Here is a 17,105-nt window from a genome sequence, read left to right on the forward strand (position 1 = left end):
TACATTGTATTACACATATGGGGATGGAGGTACAACAGAAGTAGCATAACAGGCTGTCTTTAAGGCATGCTGTTACAGCTGTGTTCACAGCAAAGAGATGTTCTGAAGTTGGCAGAAAATGCCTCCTTTACAGAAGGGTTGGGCTCCATTGCAAATTTCCGATGATTCCAGAGAAATTAAGAAGTAGGTTTGGCTTTATACTCCTCCAGCTTCTTGACTGGTAGGGATTCTGTCTGCCAGTATACCCATAATAAATGTTTAATTGATGCACAAGCACAGGTATCAAACAGATTTGGCTGTCAGTTGTTAATTTGCTCAGGGAAGCTAATGTTTCTGCTGCACCTGCCTTTGTTAAAACACTGTGCAGTATTGCTGTGTTCTAATCTTCATGCTTTGGTGTCTTGGTGCCTTGTTGCCTCTGACTGAGCCACATAATTTGGGGATGGACTGTCTCTGGATGATTAGTGAGTGGTGACAACTGAGCTACACACAAGCTTTAGAAGGTTCTTAAAGAAAAGGACATTAGATCAGCTTGGTATTTCGGAGTATGTGAATCTTTGGTTTGGGTCTTTGGCTTTTGTTTGTTTGGCGAGGTTCTGTTGAAATTAATAAATTTATCTAAAAATTTCTTATAGATTATATCAGTTTTTACTCTTTCACTGCCCTGCATAATTTCAAAGCTTAGTTTCACACATTCTTCCAAGCATTGACTTGCAACGACAGCAAAACTTGTAGGAATATAGCTAATAACAAATCATAGAGTTAGTTTGCATTAAAGATGTCCTGTTCATTAAGAAAACTGTGTACATGTTATGTAAGGGGGGAGCGTCTATGACATCTTTGGAGTGAGATGTAAATGCTTCTTTTGTTATCAGTAAGTTAGGCAAAGAGATGGAGAGAGAGATTTAGGGGGCTAGTATCTTAAAATGTCATGAGTTTTCAGCTTATAAATAGTTACAGGTCTAGCTGAGATCATATTCTATCATTATCCTCCTCCTACTGTCAGGCATGTTCTACAAATCCTGGGTGCTGTGTTTCTTTCTGGGTGTTGTAGCAATAATGGTTGCCAGTTCAGGTCTGAATATGTTTTTATTATGTGTATATGAATATGTTTATATGAATGTGATGCAAATTACCAGTTATTGCTTAGAGACTAGTATGAGAACCTGTTACAGCAAGAAAAGAACTCTGTTTACTGGCATGTTCAGTCTTAGCAGGAGGTTTAATATCCTATATGATTTGAAGAGCAGAGCTGTGTTTTGGATTTTTGTTTGTTTGTTTGGGGTTTTTTTTGTAGTGATGTACCTGGTCAACAGATGAACTTAGTTCTAATGAAGTCCCTGGATGCACTGGAAGACTGCTGCTTTGACACCAGCCTGGAGTTCAAGTGAGTTTCTTCATTACTGATAATATTTTGTTGTATTTTGAGCTCCACCTTTTTAATTCATGCTTTTATTCCTTAATTTGAGACAGAAGAGTATAAGGATAGGATAAGGAGACAACCTGTTCTAGCTGATTCCATAGAATCACCAACTTGTGCAGGCTGTCAAGGACCTTCAGAGGTCCACATCCCTCCCCAAACCAGACTCAGCCATGGACTTGGACTACATTGTCCAAGGCTTTACAGTCAGGGTTTGAAACCCCCAAGACTGGAGACAGCACAACATCTCTGGGCCTTGGCTACACTTTTGGGCTGTCCTTACCTCCATGTGAACGTCTGATGTTTCAGCTTGTGCCCGCTGCCTCTCAGCCTCCCACCATGCAAGAGCCCAGCTACATCTCCTCAGTCCTTTCCTGTCAATGTGAGAGGTGCTGTTGGATGCCCCCAAAGACATCCCTTCTCACAGATGAACCAGCTGTGGTCCCACAGCCTCTGCTCTCAGGGCAAGGGCTCCAGCCTTGCTGCCACAGTAGCCTCCCATGAACTTGTTCCAGTTTTGTTGTTGTCTCCTGCATTCACAGCAGTATTCCAGGTGTGTTGGTGAGCACAGAGTAGAGGGGTGATCCTTCCCCTGGCTCTTGTGGCTGTGTCCTGCTCATGTTGCTGGTGCACTGCTGGCCCTCATTGCTGCCTTGGTGCATGTCTGGCCTTGGCTCAGCTTTGTGCCCACCAGTGCCCAAGGCTGTCCCCAGGAGCTGATCCCTAGCCCCTCTGGTCCCTGTCTGTTGCCAGGTGCAGGACTGTGAGTTGGTGCTTGCTGAATTTCAGGATGTTCCTGCTAGTTTATTCCTTTGTGTATCACCTCTTCTAAGTGAATGTGTCCATAAATAAATGTATATATGTAATCCTTTATATATGAACATATATAAGTGTATGCATATATGAATATATCTAACACACACACACACACACACAGTTTTTTCCATACAGTCCCTAGTGCAAGGTGAAAAGAAACAATGACCACTACTTCTAATCCCTGCCAAGCCACAAGTAAAAACCTTGGGCATGTAGAGAGAACCACACAGTCTTGCTCACAGGCAGTGGGAAGATGGTAGCAATTCTAGGAGCAGGTTGTTCATCTTACCTGCACATGTTCATTAATGAAAGATGTTTTTGAAGGTCCTTCCTTGGTGCTCTTGGGTGGTTGCCAAGGTGTTCAATGAAGTCTAGCTGCTTCTGCGTTGGAGCTTGTTACTGGACTGTGGATGCATGTACAATACAGTGTGAGCTCTGGGATCAGCTGCCTCACATGGCTTATTTACCTGGGAGAGCCAGACCATTAATTTAACAGCTGTGGATGGCATCTTGAATACTGAGTAAAGCAAATATATTTCATTTAACCAACTGAGGTTATGCCTCAGATGTGCCAACGAGAGGAGTAACCCACCAGCAGGGCAAGAAATTATTGAAAGGTATTGCACAATTACTAGCATTGGCAAACCTGGAATAATTGAACAATAAACCACATGTGTCAGTTGCCATTAAATGAATAACATAACACAGTTAGTATGTGTCTTCAACAGTAGTCATTTCCCTTTTAAATTGGGGAAGGAACTGCAGTATCTTGAGTGCCTCAGTGTGGGTGCATAGGGTTTTATTTGATTTTAAACATTTTTCTGCCAAGCTCTTCCCTGTTCAAAGGAAACAGAGCAATAATTTCTGTTTGCCTTTGCCCTCCCCTTCTCCAGTGGACCTTCTGAAAAGCTGTGAGGGGTCACAGTTGCACACCATTGGGCCGTGAACCTGTATAGCTTCGTCAGGATTTGGGTTGCCTCTTGAGTGGCACAGGGTGAGACACATGGTGCACAGGGAGCTGTATCAGCTGCATCACTTTGTTACACCTGTCACTGCTTATTTGTGTAACCTATTAGCTGGAGATAAATCCCTCATAGAAAAAACAAACTAGACTTCAGTGGCAGTGAGAGGTTGCCAGAAGAATATGAAAAAATGGCAAGTGCGAGAGGGAAGATTGAAGGGTGGGTAGTTTTTTATGCTGGGCGTAATGGCTACGTTTTTTAAAGGTTAATGGTAAGTTTGTGTCTATTGTGAGCACTCTTTGTGAGCAAAGAAGTAATGTAAAGCTGTAAATATTGCAGACTTGTCCATGTTTGGCATTTGTCCACTTTTAAACTGCTATTCCAAAGCAAGGGCCTTTCCAGCCTTTTCATCCAGTATGACTGCACGCTCAGCGAGTTTGCCAATGACACCAAGCTGTGCAGTGCAGTCGACACACTGGAGGGAAGGGATGCCATCCAGAAGGACCTGACAGGCTTGAGAGGTGGGCCTGTGCGAACCTCATGAAGTTCAGCAAGCCCAAGTGTAAGGTCTTGCACATGGATTGGGGCAGTCCCAAGTGATGAGTGGATTGAGAGCAGCCCTGAGGAGAAGGACTTGTGGGTATTAGTGGATGAAAAACTGAGTATGAGCCAGTAAGGTGTGTTAGCAGACCAGAAAGCCAATTGCATTCTGGGCTGCATCAAAATAAGTGTGGCAGCAGGTCGAGGGAGGCGATTCTCCCCCTCTACTCTGTTCTCGTGAGACCCCACCTGGAGTACTACGTCCAGCTCTGGGGCCTCCCAGCATAAGAAGGACATGGGTCTGCTCGAGTGGGTTCAGAGGAGGGCCACAAAGATGATCAGGGGTCTGGAGCACCTCCCCTACAAGGACAGGCTGAGAGAGTTGGGGTTGTTCAGCCTGGAGAAGAGAAGGCTCCGGGGAGACCTTATAGTGGCCTTCCAGTACCTAAAGGGGGCCTACAGGGAAGATGGGGAGGGACTCTTTCATCAGGGAGTGTAATGATAGGATGAGGGGTAATGGGGGTGGTGAGGCACTGGAATAGGTTGCCCGGAGAAGTTGTGGATGCCCCATCCCTGGAAGTGTTCAAGGCCAGGCTGGATGGGGCTTTGAGCAACCTGGTCTAGTGGAAAGTATGCCTGCCCATAGCAGGGGAGTTGGAACCTGATGATCTTTAAAGTCCCTTCCAACCCAAACCATTCTGTGATTCTATGATAGGCATGGCCAGCTGTGGGGCATAAGTGTTACACTGATCTTTTCATCAGCGTTTCACGCACGCTAAACTGGCGATTCTCTTTTTCCTTCAAAATAGGCTGCCAGTTTTTTGAGAGTAGGTGTATTATGCAGTAGAGATGAGGGAGGACGGAGTTCTCTTTTTTTTCTGGATGCCAGCAGTAGCCATACCGTCTCCTGCGGCTGCTGTGAGGTCCTGTGTGGCCAGGAGGGCTCCCGGTACCGGCCTGTCGCCCTGCGGGCGCGGGAAGCTCTGCGGGCCGCCGGGCCGCCGCCGCCGCCGCTGTCCGGCCTCATGCTGCCCCCTACCGGAGCGCAGGGTCCCGTCCCGTCCGTCCCCCCGCCCCGCACCCTGCCGCCCGGCTGTGAGCTTGTGCGGTCTGGCATGCCTCCTGATTGTTTTAGAAGGTGTGCCTCTCTGCTCAGCAACACACTTCTCCAGGGTGTTAAGTGAGACATCTCACACACTGAAGGATGTTATCAGGAAAGAGGTTTTTGCAGAATTTTTGTTTTGTTTTGTTTTTCTACCTTGAGTGTTTAGATAAGAAAGTGGTTTGTCAGTGTGTAGGCCCTGCAAACTGGAGCTCACACAACCCCGCTTCACTGACCGTGTCAGCCTTGGTAGGAATGTTGCTTTTATGTATAATCATCTTCATTTAATTAGGAGAATTCTCTTTTTAAAAAGGGGGGTGGGGGAAATAGGTAAGAGGAATGAAGAAAACAGAGTTGTTTTCAATAAGCAGCAGCAGTCTTTCCCTGAGTCAGTGCTTTAGCTTGATGAGAGTCCACTTATGCTGCGTAAGAATCCTTGTGTCTGTGTAAGTTGCATAAAATACTCTAAACTTAAAAGTTTCCTCTCAGAAGAGGTCTCCATGAGAATAATGCTTGTAAATCGGTACTCTTTTATCTGTTGTAGCCACACAAGAAAAAAAGCGGAAGTGAATATAATCTCATAATCTTTTAAAGCGGGAAAACATTTCAGATGGTTAAGCATGTTAATATGATGCTTGTGCACTTTTCAACTGAAACAGAGTTTCATAGATTGCAGAGCCTTAGGAGATTTGCAGTTACTCCTGATTTTAAATGGAATGCACTCAGACATTATCAAGAGATCTGTGAGTGGGCCTTAAATCTGCCCTTATGTTAGACAAAAACTGGAATACGTATGTTTTTAAAATATACTGATACACCACTTTTCAGTATACACGTGTATGGAAAATGTGCATGACAGGTGATTTAGACAGTTCTTTGTGCTACTAGGTTTTGTCAAACTTACTGATTACAGAAGCTATATAACAGCTCATTTTTCCTCCCAAGCCTAACTTACATAGAGCACAGGTTCAGCAAGCATGTACGTTCATGGTCGTTAGCTTTTCTAGTTATTTATGTAGATTACGTTCAATAGATTTTTGTCAGCTCAACCTCAGTGTACTAGGAAAAAATAATAAGTAAATAATTAAAAAAAAAACAAAAATCAAAGGCAGGGTTCCAGTTGTAACAGTACAGCATATGGGTAACAAACATAGCAGTACATATGGTCCATGTATTGGAAGGTTTTGCTTCCCCTCCTCACCCCCCTGCCTTCTAGCAAACAAAAGAAAACATGTTGAAGATTGGGTTAACTCTGAGCTTTTGAAAGGTTTGCATGTAAAAAGTTTTTGAGAATGCCTAGGAGCAGTAGAGTTTTTCTGGCTTGCCTTGTTACATGTCCCATATTGAGGATGAATGCTACAAGACCTTTGCAAATACGGCTTTTTGTATAAAGTTATTGCATGGCAGACTACCTTGCTTCTGTAAGAATAAATACTGGAGAAATATTAAACAAATATAAACACTGATACACGTTGAGTAAAGATGTGGTAAAGAGCAAATTGTTATGAATCTTGAAATACACAATACCCTTCCTTTAAATTGCTGTGTGGAGCATTAAACTGACTTGCTTTTTATGGAGTTTTTTGCAAGGTAAGTAGCTGTTTGATTTGACTTGAAGACATTTTCAATCAAAACTGTCATCAAACTTTTATATTGTTCTTACAGAAACCTGTCACACTCCACTGACCTCAGTATTATCAGGAAAATACCAGTTTTCCTTCATCCTAAAATACAAGCCTTTTATTTTGTTTCATGATTTGTTCATTAAGTCCTTCATTCTGTGATGTGATGGACTGTACTGCACTGTACAGTGCTCAGTTACATTATTGAGATAAATGGCATTAGATTCAAATATGAGTTGTGATGATAGTGCAGTATGTCTGATGCATTGGTAGTAAATCACTTAAAATTTTCTGAGAAAATCTGAGATACCGTGTGGATGAAGTGCACTTAAATATCAATTTTATATATATCACAAACAAGGTTGGGAAATCTGAGATATTGTGTGGATGAAGTGCACTTAAGTATTAATTTTATACAGATCACAAACAAGGTTGCCAAGTGAAAACAATTGCTAGTTACGAAAAGGGGAGCAGAGGGGGTGAAGTTTTACTCTTGCTTCAGTCCCCACTTATGGTTTGGGTCTTTGCTGAGAGTCAACAACATAATATATTGTACCTCTAATTAGGAACTTTGTTTTCTTTCTGTGTATTTTTGTCAACAAGGAACAGTGTAAAATTGTGTATAGAACTCTTACGTATAAGCCACATCCTTATTTTGTTGGCTGTTCATTAATTCAGATATGGCAGTTACTTAAAAGAGTTGATTCCAAAGGTTTGTTTCATCTTCTTTGCTGGAAGAAGAAGATGCCACTGCCAAGACACCACTCCAAGTTTTCTAGTCATGCTCACCATCTTCATCACCAGTTGCTGAAAAGCATTAGCTTATAAACATGACTGAAGTTATTCTCAGAAGTTTCTTTTTTACTTAGGTCAGTAAAAGCAGTAACTCTTCCCATTTTTAAGTTGGATGGCAGAAGCTTAGAGGAATGCCTAAGATCCTAGCCACATTTAACTCCTTGCTACATGCAGTGTCTGTCATTGGCATGCTCAGGGAGATGCTTGAGGTGGACAAAGTGTTCATAAGACCTGCTTCTTTAAGCTATTGTGTATGTGTGCCAGTGAGAGATCACCTTCAGAGCAGTGAGTATCTGCTATGCTTTTAGTATCTCATGATGGCAGCCAGAACTGCTTGGGAATTTTCTGACAAAACTTTTCCATATTATGACCGATGACCTATGGAAACTGAAACTTGTTGTGGGAGCACAGGTGCTGAATTTAGTAAGAGTTCTTTGGTCCAGAATGGAATTTCTGGTCAAATGTGAAAGAGGCAGAGACTGTGAAGCTGTTCGTGCCAGCTGCCCTATTAAGTTACGTACTTTGAAGCTGTTGCAACTTCCTGTTGCAATTTTAAGTATCCTCAGCATCAAACTGTTAGTTGTGCTGGATATGTCTGCCCTCTTGAAGCTGGTCCACGGTTGCATATGCATATATTAGTACATATGGGTTAGAATGTATACGTGACACTCACATTCTGAAATGAATTTCATTATTTTTGCAAACTGGAACACCTCTTGGAGGAGTCTGAGAGCAACAGACCCTAATACAGCCAGTGGACCTGTAATTAGTATGTTTAACTGGGCTATCAGAGTTTGGGATATCAGTATAAATCAGATACAGAAGTTTAGATCCATACTTCTGTCATACTAGTTGATGTGCTTGTTGATGGAGCTATTGGTTCTTCAGGGGCAGAAGGAATAATGAGGCTGTATGTGTAGGATTTATTATTTTTAACACAAGTTTCCTTCTTATGCTCTTCTTTAATCCTGTGTCTCCCCAAAAGCATCACTGATGTGTGAAATAAAAACCATTTGTAAAATTGACTGTGGTAAGTAATTATCCACAGGGCTAGTCGTCAGGCAAGGCCAAGAGGTCTTTTTTCTCAGCAACCCTTGTTGGGGTGAAAAGAGAGTTCAGAGCAGCCAAAGCATGCTTAATAATTTTCTTTTGTCTTCTCTTTAAGCACTGGATGTATTTTGGGAGTAGGACTTGTTCTTTCCCTTATGAGTCACAGTAGCCAAACAGAATCGCGAGTGCATGTTTCCGCTTCATTTCAAAAACTCTGTAAATACCTGGACAGCAGTGAGGACCAAAGCAGATGGGTCCAGGAGGTATGACCTATTTTATTGCAGATATTAAATCTTCCTTTTACTTTCTTGCCTCCCTTTAATAACTATAGACTTTTTACTGAAGCTTTGTATCTGTAGTATGGAATGCTTGGTTTCTGTTATTTCTTTCACAATGTATGGGTCTATATCTGCAGAAGAAAACAATAATAATAATAATAGAGTAACCTGTAATGCTGCACAAACATTAAGAAACTGCCTGAAAAGATAACAGACATAATTCTTTGAAGTGCTTCTTTAATTCATTAACCTCAAATTAAATTGTTGAAAGTTAGGTCCTGAGTAACTGTGGATATGGGTCTCATATGCAGTTGTTTACTGCTCATCTGATCTACTTAAGAAAGCAGACAGCAGGTTACTCTTGGAGGCAGTCTTAATGCTAATACTTCCTCCTTCAATATGCCTTCTGTTTACTTCTTTGAAAGCTGCTGTCACTAGCTAATGTGAATCTTGCACTTGTGAATGCTGCTATGGCCCTGTTTGCTGTTCTCATTATAACTATGTTTTGAAGTTTTAAACTGACCTCCGCTAAGTTTGAGCATGCATTTCAATTTATTTTGCCAAGATATGTCCTGCAAGTTTTGACATGGCCCATGCACTAAGTCTATAACCTATGAGGTAAAGCTTGAGAAGGAAAACTGATGAAATTGGAGGATTTTACAACAGAAAAGAAGAATCGGAATAAGCAGGTGTTTTGCACAAAAAAACCAACCCTATACCTGATGTATGTAAGCCTGCAGCAGCTGAACAGCTGAGTTGCATAATCCTCTGGTTTTTTTAAAGGGAGTTAGCAGAGATTGGTAGTATTATTCTCTTTCCCTGGGTACTGCTCTGAAAGCTCTTTATTAAAGGCCTTCTTTAATGGAGTTCAGGGTTTTTTTGGCAGTGCATATATGCTGGGGATTAGCCTTTTGCAGTTTATGGTTCATGCATTAAAATGACTTACAGCTATGAAATTATTTCTCTCTCCCCAGAGATCTCAAAGTGCTTTACTGAACTTAAACTGGGTTAAATACAGCAACTTCTGAGACGGAAGGCAGCACCTGTTTAACATCATGAGATGCTTTGGGATGAGAAGCAAAATCTACTCTTTTCAATTAAAATCTCTGTAAGGAATTGTACAGATAATTACATGAATAAAATTTGGCCAGCACCCTAGGATGAGTGCTGTGATATTTATGAGACGCACAAGAGGCTCTTTCAGAGCCATAAATGGCTGGGGATATAATCCTGTACATGAGAGGTAACTTTGGCCTGCTGCAACAAGAGGTACAATCTGAGCATTACTTGCTGGAAGTCAAATTATTGTCAGTCCTGCACAGTAGATAGGTGCTCTCTACTTACCTTAAAGCCATGTGTTGTTCTGTGGTTTAGCTTTGGTAGGAAGGAGGTTAAACAGTTGGCACAGTTACCTTGTTGCAAGTTCAGACTTCCATTTCCTTATTCTCCAGCTCTAAGACTGAAGAACAGAAAATCAGTGTCACTTGTGAATCCTTCTGCATGAGGCTAGTGTCATGCACTGTGTGTAGGAGAGACAGTTCTACTACATGCTCCTCTTCTGGCCTTGTGGACCTGCTTGTAGCCCTGATGGGTCATAGCATGCTGTGTAAGCTCACATAAATAATGATCAGATACTTATGTTAAGAAGAATAGCTACATTTGTGTGGAAGATCAGGAGTTTGACCTACATAAAACCAGAAGCACTTCCAAGCTTTACCTGTGTTTGTTTAATTTAGCATCAATGAAGAATCTTTCAGAGAGGGAATAAACATCTGAAAGTATAAATTGAAAATGTCATGGCTTTTTTATTGTGCTGGCACATTACTCCATGTGCACATTGCTACAGTGAATTTGATCGAACACTGGTTAACAGAATTAAATAATTTTTTTCAGGTACTTGCCTATTCTGTGGCCTGTTCCTGTGTCTCTGCTTTCAGTGTTGGAATCATAGAAGCAGCTGAGGCTGAGGAGGCCATGAATAAGCTACGGACCTTAGTGGAAAATAATCAGCAGGTCATAATTCAGTGTTTAGGCTTTGCTTCAGTTCTGGTTTTCTCTTACCTATTTAATATTGGATACTGCTTTACCCAGACTGTAACTTCAAGAAAATGATATTGGTCTACTTTCAGCATTAACTAACATTGAGCATGTTGTGCATACCGTGCAATTACCAAGACTACCACTTGATCCATTGATGCTCTGTCTACGGGTGTATAGCAATTACCAGACAGTAAAATAAAAACAGATTTTATATGTTTGATTGTGTTTAGAAGGGAAGTTGGTACTTTTGAGTTCTTCATGTGTTTAGTCCCTGCATGTTGCCAATTTTTGTCTCTTTTATAACATGTTTCTTTAGATTCTTTTAATTAGTAGGAAAATACATCTACTGTGCTCTTCTGAATTTTTGCTTTCCCTTAGCCTCCAAGCAGTGCATCATAACTACAGCCACAGCTTCCTCCAAGTGTCTGTTTCATCCCTAGCGTCCTTGGGTTACCCTCTAAAAATGCCAAAAATAATTTCCATATTTCAGTGCATGTCCTTTTTTTATTACATGCTTGCCAGAAAAAAAGGAAAAAAAAAATTAAAAAGGCAACCATTTTGAATCAAAGCCTGCTTTTACAGTAATCAGCTGTTTAGAATGTTTAGCTGGAAAATAGGAAGTCAAAACAAACTACTTTTGCTAAGTATTTTATCTTCATATGTGCTTCAAGTCTGCTCTAAAATAAAGGCTCCAGAGCAATCTATGTGCCAAAGATCAGTATTTAATCTCAGAAAATCCTATGTCAATTGACATGAGAAAATACTTGAAATAAGAAAGCATCCAGTATTTTAGACAAAGACATTACCGGTAATTATTGGGAAATAATAAATATTTAAGTAATGTTTCAATAATAAATATTAAAAAGAATACAGAATCCTTTGGAAAATCTGTTTTTTAATGTGTCTCTTTCACCTTACAGACCCACGGTTTTGCTTTAGCTCTAGGCGCAATAGTACATGGATTGTCAGCTTGTGGTCATGGGAAAGCCGAAGACCTGAGTAACAGACTAATGCCAACCTGGATAAAAATTGTGCTTGCAGAGGTAAAGGAGTTTGAATTCATATCCTGTTTTTTGCAGGGGGGGAGGAGGGATGGTTTTAAATGAATGGTAGGGACATAATTTTCCTTGCTTCTGCAGGAGCGATGCTAGGAAAAGTTAGAACTATCTGAACATGCTGTTTGATTGACATTTGGAAACAAAAATATGTCTTTGGGCTGTTTGCTAAAGGAAAAAAAAAGTTTCTTTTCTGCTTGGATGATTTATGGGAAATGCTTATTTCAATGACATCCTAATTTGGACATCTTTACTAATTGGAACAATATCCAAGGATAAAATCTAGGTTATTAAATGAAGATGCCTTGTGAAATTAGGTGCTCTTTATCAAAATTAGACTAACAGAATGGTGATTATAGTGCCTCGGTTGTTATAATAATTTTATCTCATTGTAACAAAAATTGTGTGTTTGAAATCAAACTGTAAACTTGCATATTAAGATTGCAGCTGAAGGTAAGTATCATTAAAGAAACAGTATTTCAGAGTTGAATTGCACTGGCATATTTTGTGGAATACAGCATGCTAGAAGAAAGTGATTTGTCAGGGAGAAATGCATGATGATTTCAGTTTGGGGATGAGGCAGGGGAAGCTCCATTTGAAGCTTTCATTCACCAAGAGAGGGATGAATAATGATCCAGCATGCTGGAGTCTGACCTGAAAAGGTTGTTGGGATGAGAGCTGTACAAGTGATAGCGGTCATGGTTTTTAAGTCGGAAGAAACATGTGGTTTGCCCTACAGGAGTGATGTGTGATGGCATTGACTCACTGATCCTGAATTACACTTCCAGGGTTCTCCAACAATGCACCGTCTGGCTGCTGTCAGTGGGCTGGTTGCACTGGTGGGTTCTGAAGGAGGCATGATAGAGGTGAGAACATGAAAGCAAATGGTACCTTTATCGCTTCTAGAAATTTGGCTAGAAGGCAAGATGGAATGACATCCTCTGCGTCCTTACAGCAGTGGTTATATATATACCAGGGCATCCCATTTATGCAATAGTGAGTCATGCTGGATATGAACCAGGCGGGATGAAATTACAATGTGTAACATGGGGTTTGTTCCATTTTCCCTTCATGTGGCCCATGTGCAGTGCTATTGGGGAAAAGTTTACAGCCACTTAGGCTTTCTCTTTTTGTCCTCCACTCTCCCACAAAAAGGCATGTGTGCAAATGTAATCTGTCTTTTCAGTACGTGTTCTCTGTTTTGTTGTTTCTTTTGTTGCCTTATAAAATTCACATCATTTTTTTTCCTTTGGCAGCTGAAATCTGAGAGCATTCAGTCCTCTCAGTTTCAAAGTAAGCTGAATGAAGTCATCAGAACCCTTACACAGGTAAGAATGTAGCCTCTGTCCCCTGCTTTGGATAATGCGCTAGGGAACCATGACACCTTGCACAAACAGGCCAAATCTGTTTAAAGAAACTGCATAATGTCTGTGTCCAGCCTAAGTGAGACAATGCAGGGAAAATTGTCTAACTAGTGGTTTATTGTCTCAACAGATAATCAGTTTTTCAGGGCAGGTTGGCCTTCAGACAAATGCAGCCGGACTTTTGGGACGCCTTCATATGTCCTGTTTGTCTTCTACCCAAAACAGGGCATCCGGTAAGATGCTTTATTATTGCTGCTTAAAGAACATATAGAAGTAGCACCTAACTAAAAAGGCAGCAACAAACACATTAGACAATACAGGCTAGACGTTGCAGCCCTATTAAATGACATGACAGCCTTTGAATTGGAGACCTCATGGTCCTGTGTGCCAGACCTGAAGGTTGGAACATGAAGCAGGAATCAGTGTGCTGCATAGGATCCCCCCATCTGCTTTTGCTTGCAGTATCAAAGTAAGGTTCTAAGTTTTTCTGGTCAAACTTGTATATTGCTTCTGTCTTTATTCTTTTATAGAATAAATTGTAAAGAAGTTTTACACTGCGTATGGCACATGTGTTTGACATCTACATTATCCACTCCATGCCCTGATAACTGATTAATCTACTCTTTGTTTTAGCACTTCCCACTGTATAAAATAGCCAACACTTAAAAACTGATTGATAACAAGAGCAACCTGACTTTTGAAAAGTGTTTTTCTAGAACAGATCTTCTCTGGTTAGCTGAAGTCAAAAACTAGTGTTCTGTGCCCTTTCAGTGTAACAGCACAGAAATTCATATTCTGTCGATATATCATTACCTTCTGGTGTTGTTTCAATATCGTTGGTAAAATAAAGGCAGGATTACACCATTGATGAAATACCAATAATAGAAGGGAACTAATGAAGTGGAAGCTGTTCACTTCAGTGTGAACCAAGTTGGGAACCAATAATACGAAGTGTAGATAAACTTCCTCATCACAGAAAAAAAGATTCTTGGAGTTTCTGCTTTTGTATAATCTTGGCACTTGTGCCTGAGGTTAGATAGATACGGAATGTGTCTGTTGTATTAAGCTTACTAAGCTTTTGAAGCTCTCCCTTTTTGTTGTGGTTTAACCCCAGCCAGCAAGTAAGCACCATGCAGCCACTCTATCACTCCCCCGCTCAGCTGGACAAGGGAGAGAAAATATAACAAAAGGCTCATGGGTCGAGATAAGGACAGGGAGAGATCACTCACCAATTACATCACGGGCAAAACAGAATCAACTTGGGAAAAATTAACTTAATTTATTGCCAATCAACCAGAGTAGGGTAATGAGAAATAAAACCAAATCTTAAAACACCTTCCCCTAACCCCTCCCTCTTCCTGGGCACAACTTCACTCCCGGATTTTCTACCTACCTCCCACCCCACCCCAGCAGCACAGGGGGACAGGGAATGGGGGTTGGGGTCAGTTCATCGCACGTTGTCTCTGCCGCTCCTTCCTTCTCAGGGGGAGGACTCCTCACTCTTCCCCTGCTCCAGCGTGGGGTCTGTCCCACGGGAGTCAGTTCTGTGTCGCAGCAACTTTTTTTTTTCCTTCTTAAATATGTCATACCAGAGGCTCTACCAGTGTTGCTGATTGGCTTGGCCATGGCCAGCGGTGGGTCCATCTTGGTGCCAGCTGGCATTGCCTGTATCAGACATAGGGGAAGCTTCTAGCAGCTTCTCACAGGAGCCACCCCTGTCACCCCCCTGTCCCCCGCTACCAAAACCTTGGCACACAAACCCAATACACTTTTAAAGCCTGACTTGCAGTGGCTGATACATTTTAAGAAAGTTCTTATCCCTGGCTTTTCAGTTGGTCAATGAATTTGTTTTTTTAGACCTGGCACCTCTCACCAACACAAATGTTTAGCTTGCCTTAGAAGTGGAAAAGCAAATACATCTATCAATTATCTTGTGGTCTAAATGCTTTGAGTCATCTACAGAATTAGTTAGCTCAAACATAGCTCAGTTTGGCCTTTGAATTTATATGGGAGCTGGAGGTTATAATTTCTGCTGGCATGTTTTAGTATATAAACAGTCCTTTTGTCTTCACAGTTCCTCCAGATTTTAGCTACTTGCCTGAAACCAGCTTTATCAGGGCAGCCATTGACTTTGCCATTGAAAGTGGAAAGAAAGGTAAGAAGGGGTCAAACTACAGTATCCCTCTGGGAAATTTGTTATGACTATAAAAGGTGACCTTAATAACCTGCTCTTATTTGCTAAGAGAACTTTTCTAAATGCTAATTTGAAATTCACTAGTGTGGGATATTTAATCTATAAACAAGAAATGAATAACACTCAAAAAGAATTGTGTAGTTAGGGCTTTAGTTTTCTCCACTGAATTTTTATGACTTTTTAAACCTTTCCCCTTCCCTGTGTGTCTGTGAGATGATATATCTTCCCTGTGGGAATGAAAGTCAAATCACTTTAAGTGTTAGCATGTATCCTCAGGAGTACTCCATAATCAGACAAACTTTATGCTGCCCCTTATTTCAGTGATCCCAGGTTAAGATTTTCTGTAACATAGTGGTGTTCAGATGGGTTACGGCAATGTGTGATAAATGCAAAGGAACCTGAAGAAAGTATGCTCTTACATAACAAGTGCTAGTAAAAGAAATGCCTTGGAGTACAGTCTTAAGGATGATAAAGCAAATGAGATTATTCCTCTGTGGAGCAAAGTGAGCTCACTGCTGTTCTATGAAGCAGGCTTTGCTTTCAGTGGAGGTAAAAATTGCCCATGCCTTGCCTCCAGGAGGACTTTCACTGACTTAACTCCCTTTGTTTAAGGAACACAGTATGTATCAAAGGTTAGCACCTGTCTGACAGTTTTTGTGGCCTGTACCTACAGGATCGGGAAGAAGAACAGTGTCAGAAAACTTCGCTGTTCTCCTACTAACAAATGCAAAAATACTACCCTACTAGATGAATATCTGTAATTAAGTCATAAATTGGTTCAAGGAGAAGGAACCTGAAAGCTTCTATTTATCAGTAACAAAAAGCCTTTTTTGATAGGACGTAAATGTTAAAAATACAACTGTTGATTACAAACAAGAGATAGCTAATTCTCAGATACAAAAAGAAATAACAGTAATTCTATAATGCTTTTCAGTTCTTCCCTACAGATTGGTCTTCAGTGCAGTGCTCATATTTTTTTCCTGAGCTGTTTAGCCAAATGTGTGTGTATAAAACTCAGACTCTGATTGAATCTTCTGTTACAGGCCCTGAATCTGTCCCAGCTGAGCTGGTGAAAGTAGCACTGGCACCCATTGCATTAGTTGGAGAAAGCCATCAGTATCCACCTGTAAACTGGGCATCCATTCTTTCTCCTTTGATGAGGCTAAACTTTGGTAAGGTTAATAGTTTTCTATTAAGTCTTTTGTACTTGTCACAGGACTTCTTTACTAACACAGCTTTCAAAAACTTTAGAGCCCACTTCAGGGCTTGAAGTTATTGCAGGGATTGAAGTGTTTACTATGCTTTCAAGACCAACTTTTTAATGTTTGCAAGCATATATTTGTGATCACCGTGTGGACACAGTTTGTTTTAACTCAATAAAAAACTAGAGAAGATCAGAGCTGAGAAGTTGGGAGGAGTATTGGAAGTTACCTAAACCACTGGTGAAATTGGACCAAATTTTTCATTTGAACTATTTACAGTAAGAAGAGCCCATCATGAAACTCAACTAATTGTATCTTATTTTCAGTATCCACTAAATGCTGGTCCAATGCCTGTGTCAGAGGCTGCAGGCAGCTTTATCACAAGTTTGAACTGTTCCATAGTTAATCTAGCTATCACTAGTCTGAAATACACTTTCTACTAAATTACACTGGGTGACAGAGAAAAGCATATCCCTTTTTCTATCATGATCCTGATTTTGTCAGTGCTTCTAAGAGCATTTTTCTTCGTGCTGTAGAGTAGCTTTGATCCTGAAGTATTGTGTTGAACAGCTTGTATAATATTTTTCTACTCAGGATATCTGTCGGTGCCTGTTTTGGTTGGTATAAGTGTCTGAGTTTCAAACTCATTTCCTTAAGAAAACCCA

General features: G+C 40.9%; 1 protein-coding gene across 3 annotated transcripts in view; it reads left to right on the forward strand.

Annotated features, from left to right (window-relative positions):
• Positions 1–17,105, forward strand: part of FOCAD (focadhesin) — a 134,954-nt gene that overhangs the window by 97,688 nt on the left and 20,161 nt on the right. For all 3 annotated transcript variants that reach the window (XM_069777479.1, XM_069777476.1, XM_069777480.1), the window contains exons 30-38: positions 1,298–1,387; positions 8,423–8,570; positions 10,479–10,598; positions 11,546–11,668; positions 12,469–12,546; positions 12,937–13,008; positions 13,175–13,277; positions 15,119–15,199; positions 16,282–16,410. In XM_069777479.1, the coding sequence (XP_069633580.1) occupies positions 1,298–1,387; positions 8,423–8,570; positions 10,479–10,598; positions 11,546–11,668; positions 12,469–12,546; positions 12,937–13,008; positions 13,175–13,277; positions 15,119–15,199; positions 16,282–16,410 (944 nt within the window). The remainder of the gene's footprint in view (positions 1–1,297; positions 1,388–8,422; positions 8,571–10,478; positions 10,599–11,545; positions 11,669–12,468; positions 12,547–12,936; positions 13,009–13,174; positions 13,278–15,118; positions 15,200–16,281; positions 16,411–17,105) is intronic.

The sequence above is a fragment of the Haliaeetus albicilla genome, chromosome Z, assembly GCF_947461875.1.
Source record: "Haliaeetus albicilla chromosome Z, bHalAlb1.1, whole genome shotgun sequence".
Classification (NCBI taxonomy): domain Eukaryota; kingdom Metazoa; phylum Chordata; class Aves; order Accipitriformes; family Accipitridae; genus Haliaeetus; species Haliaeetus albicilla.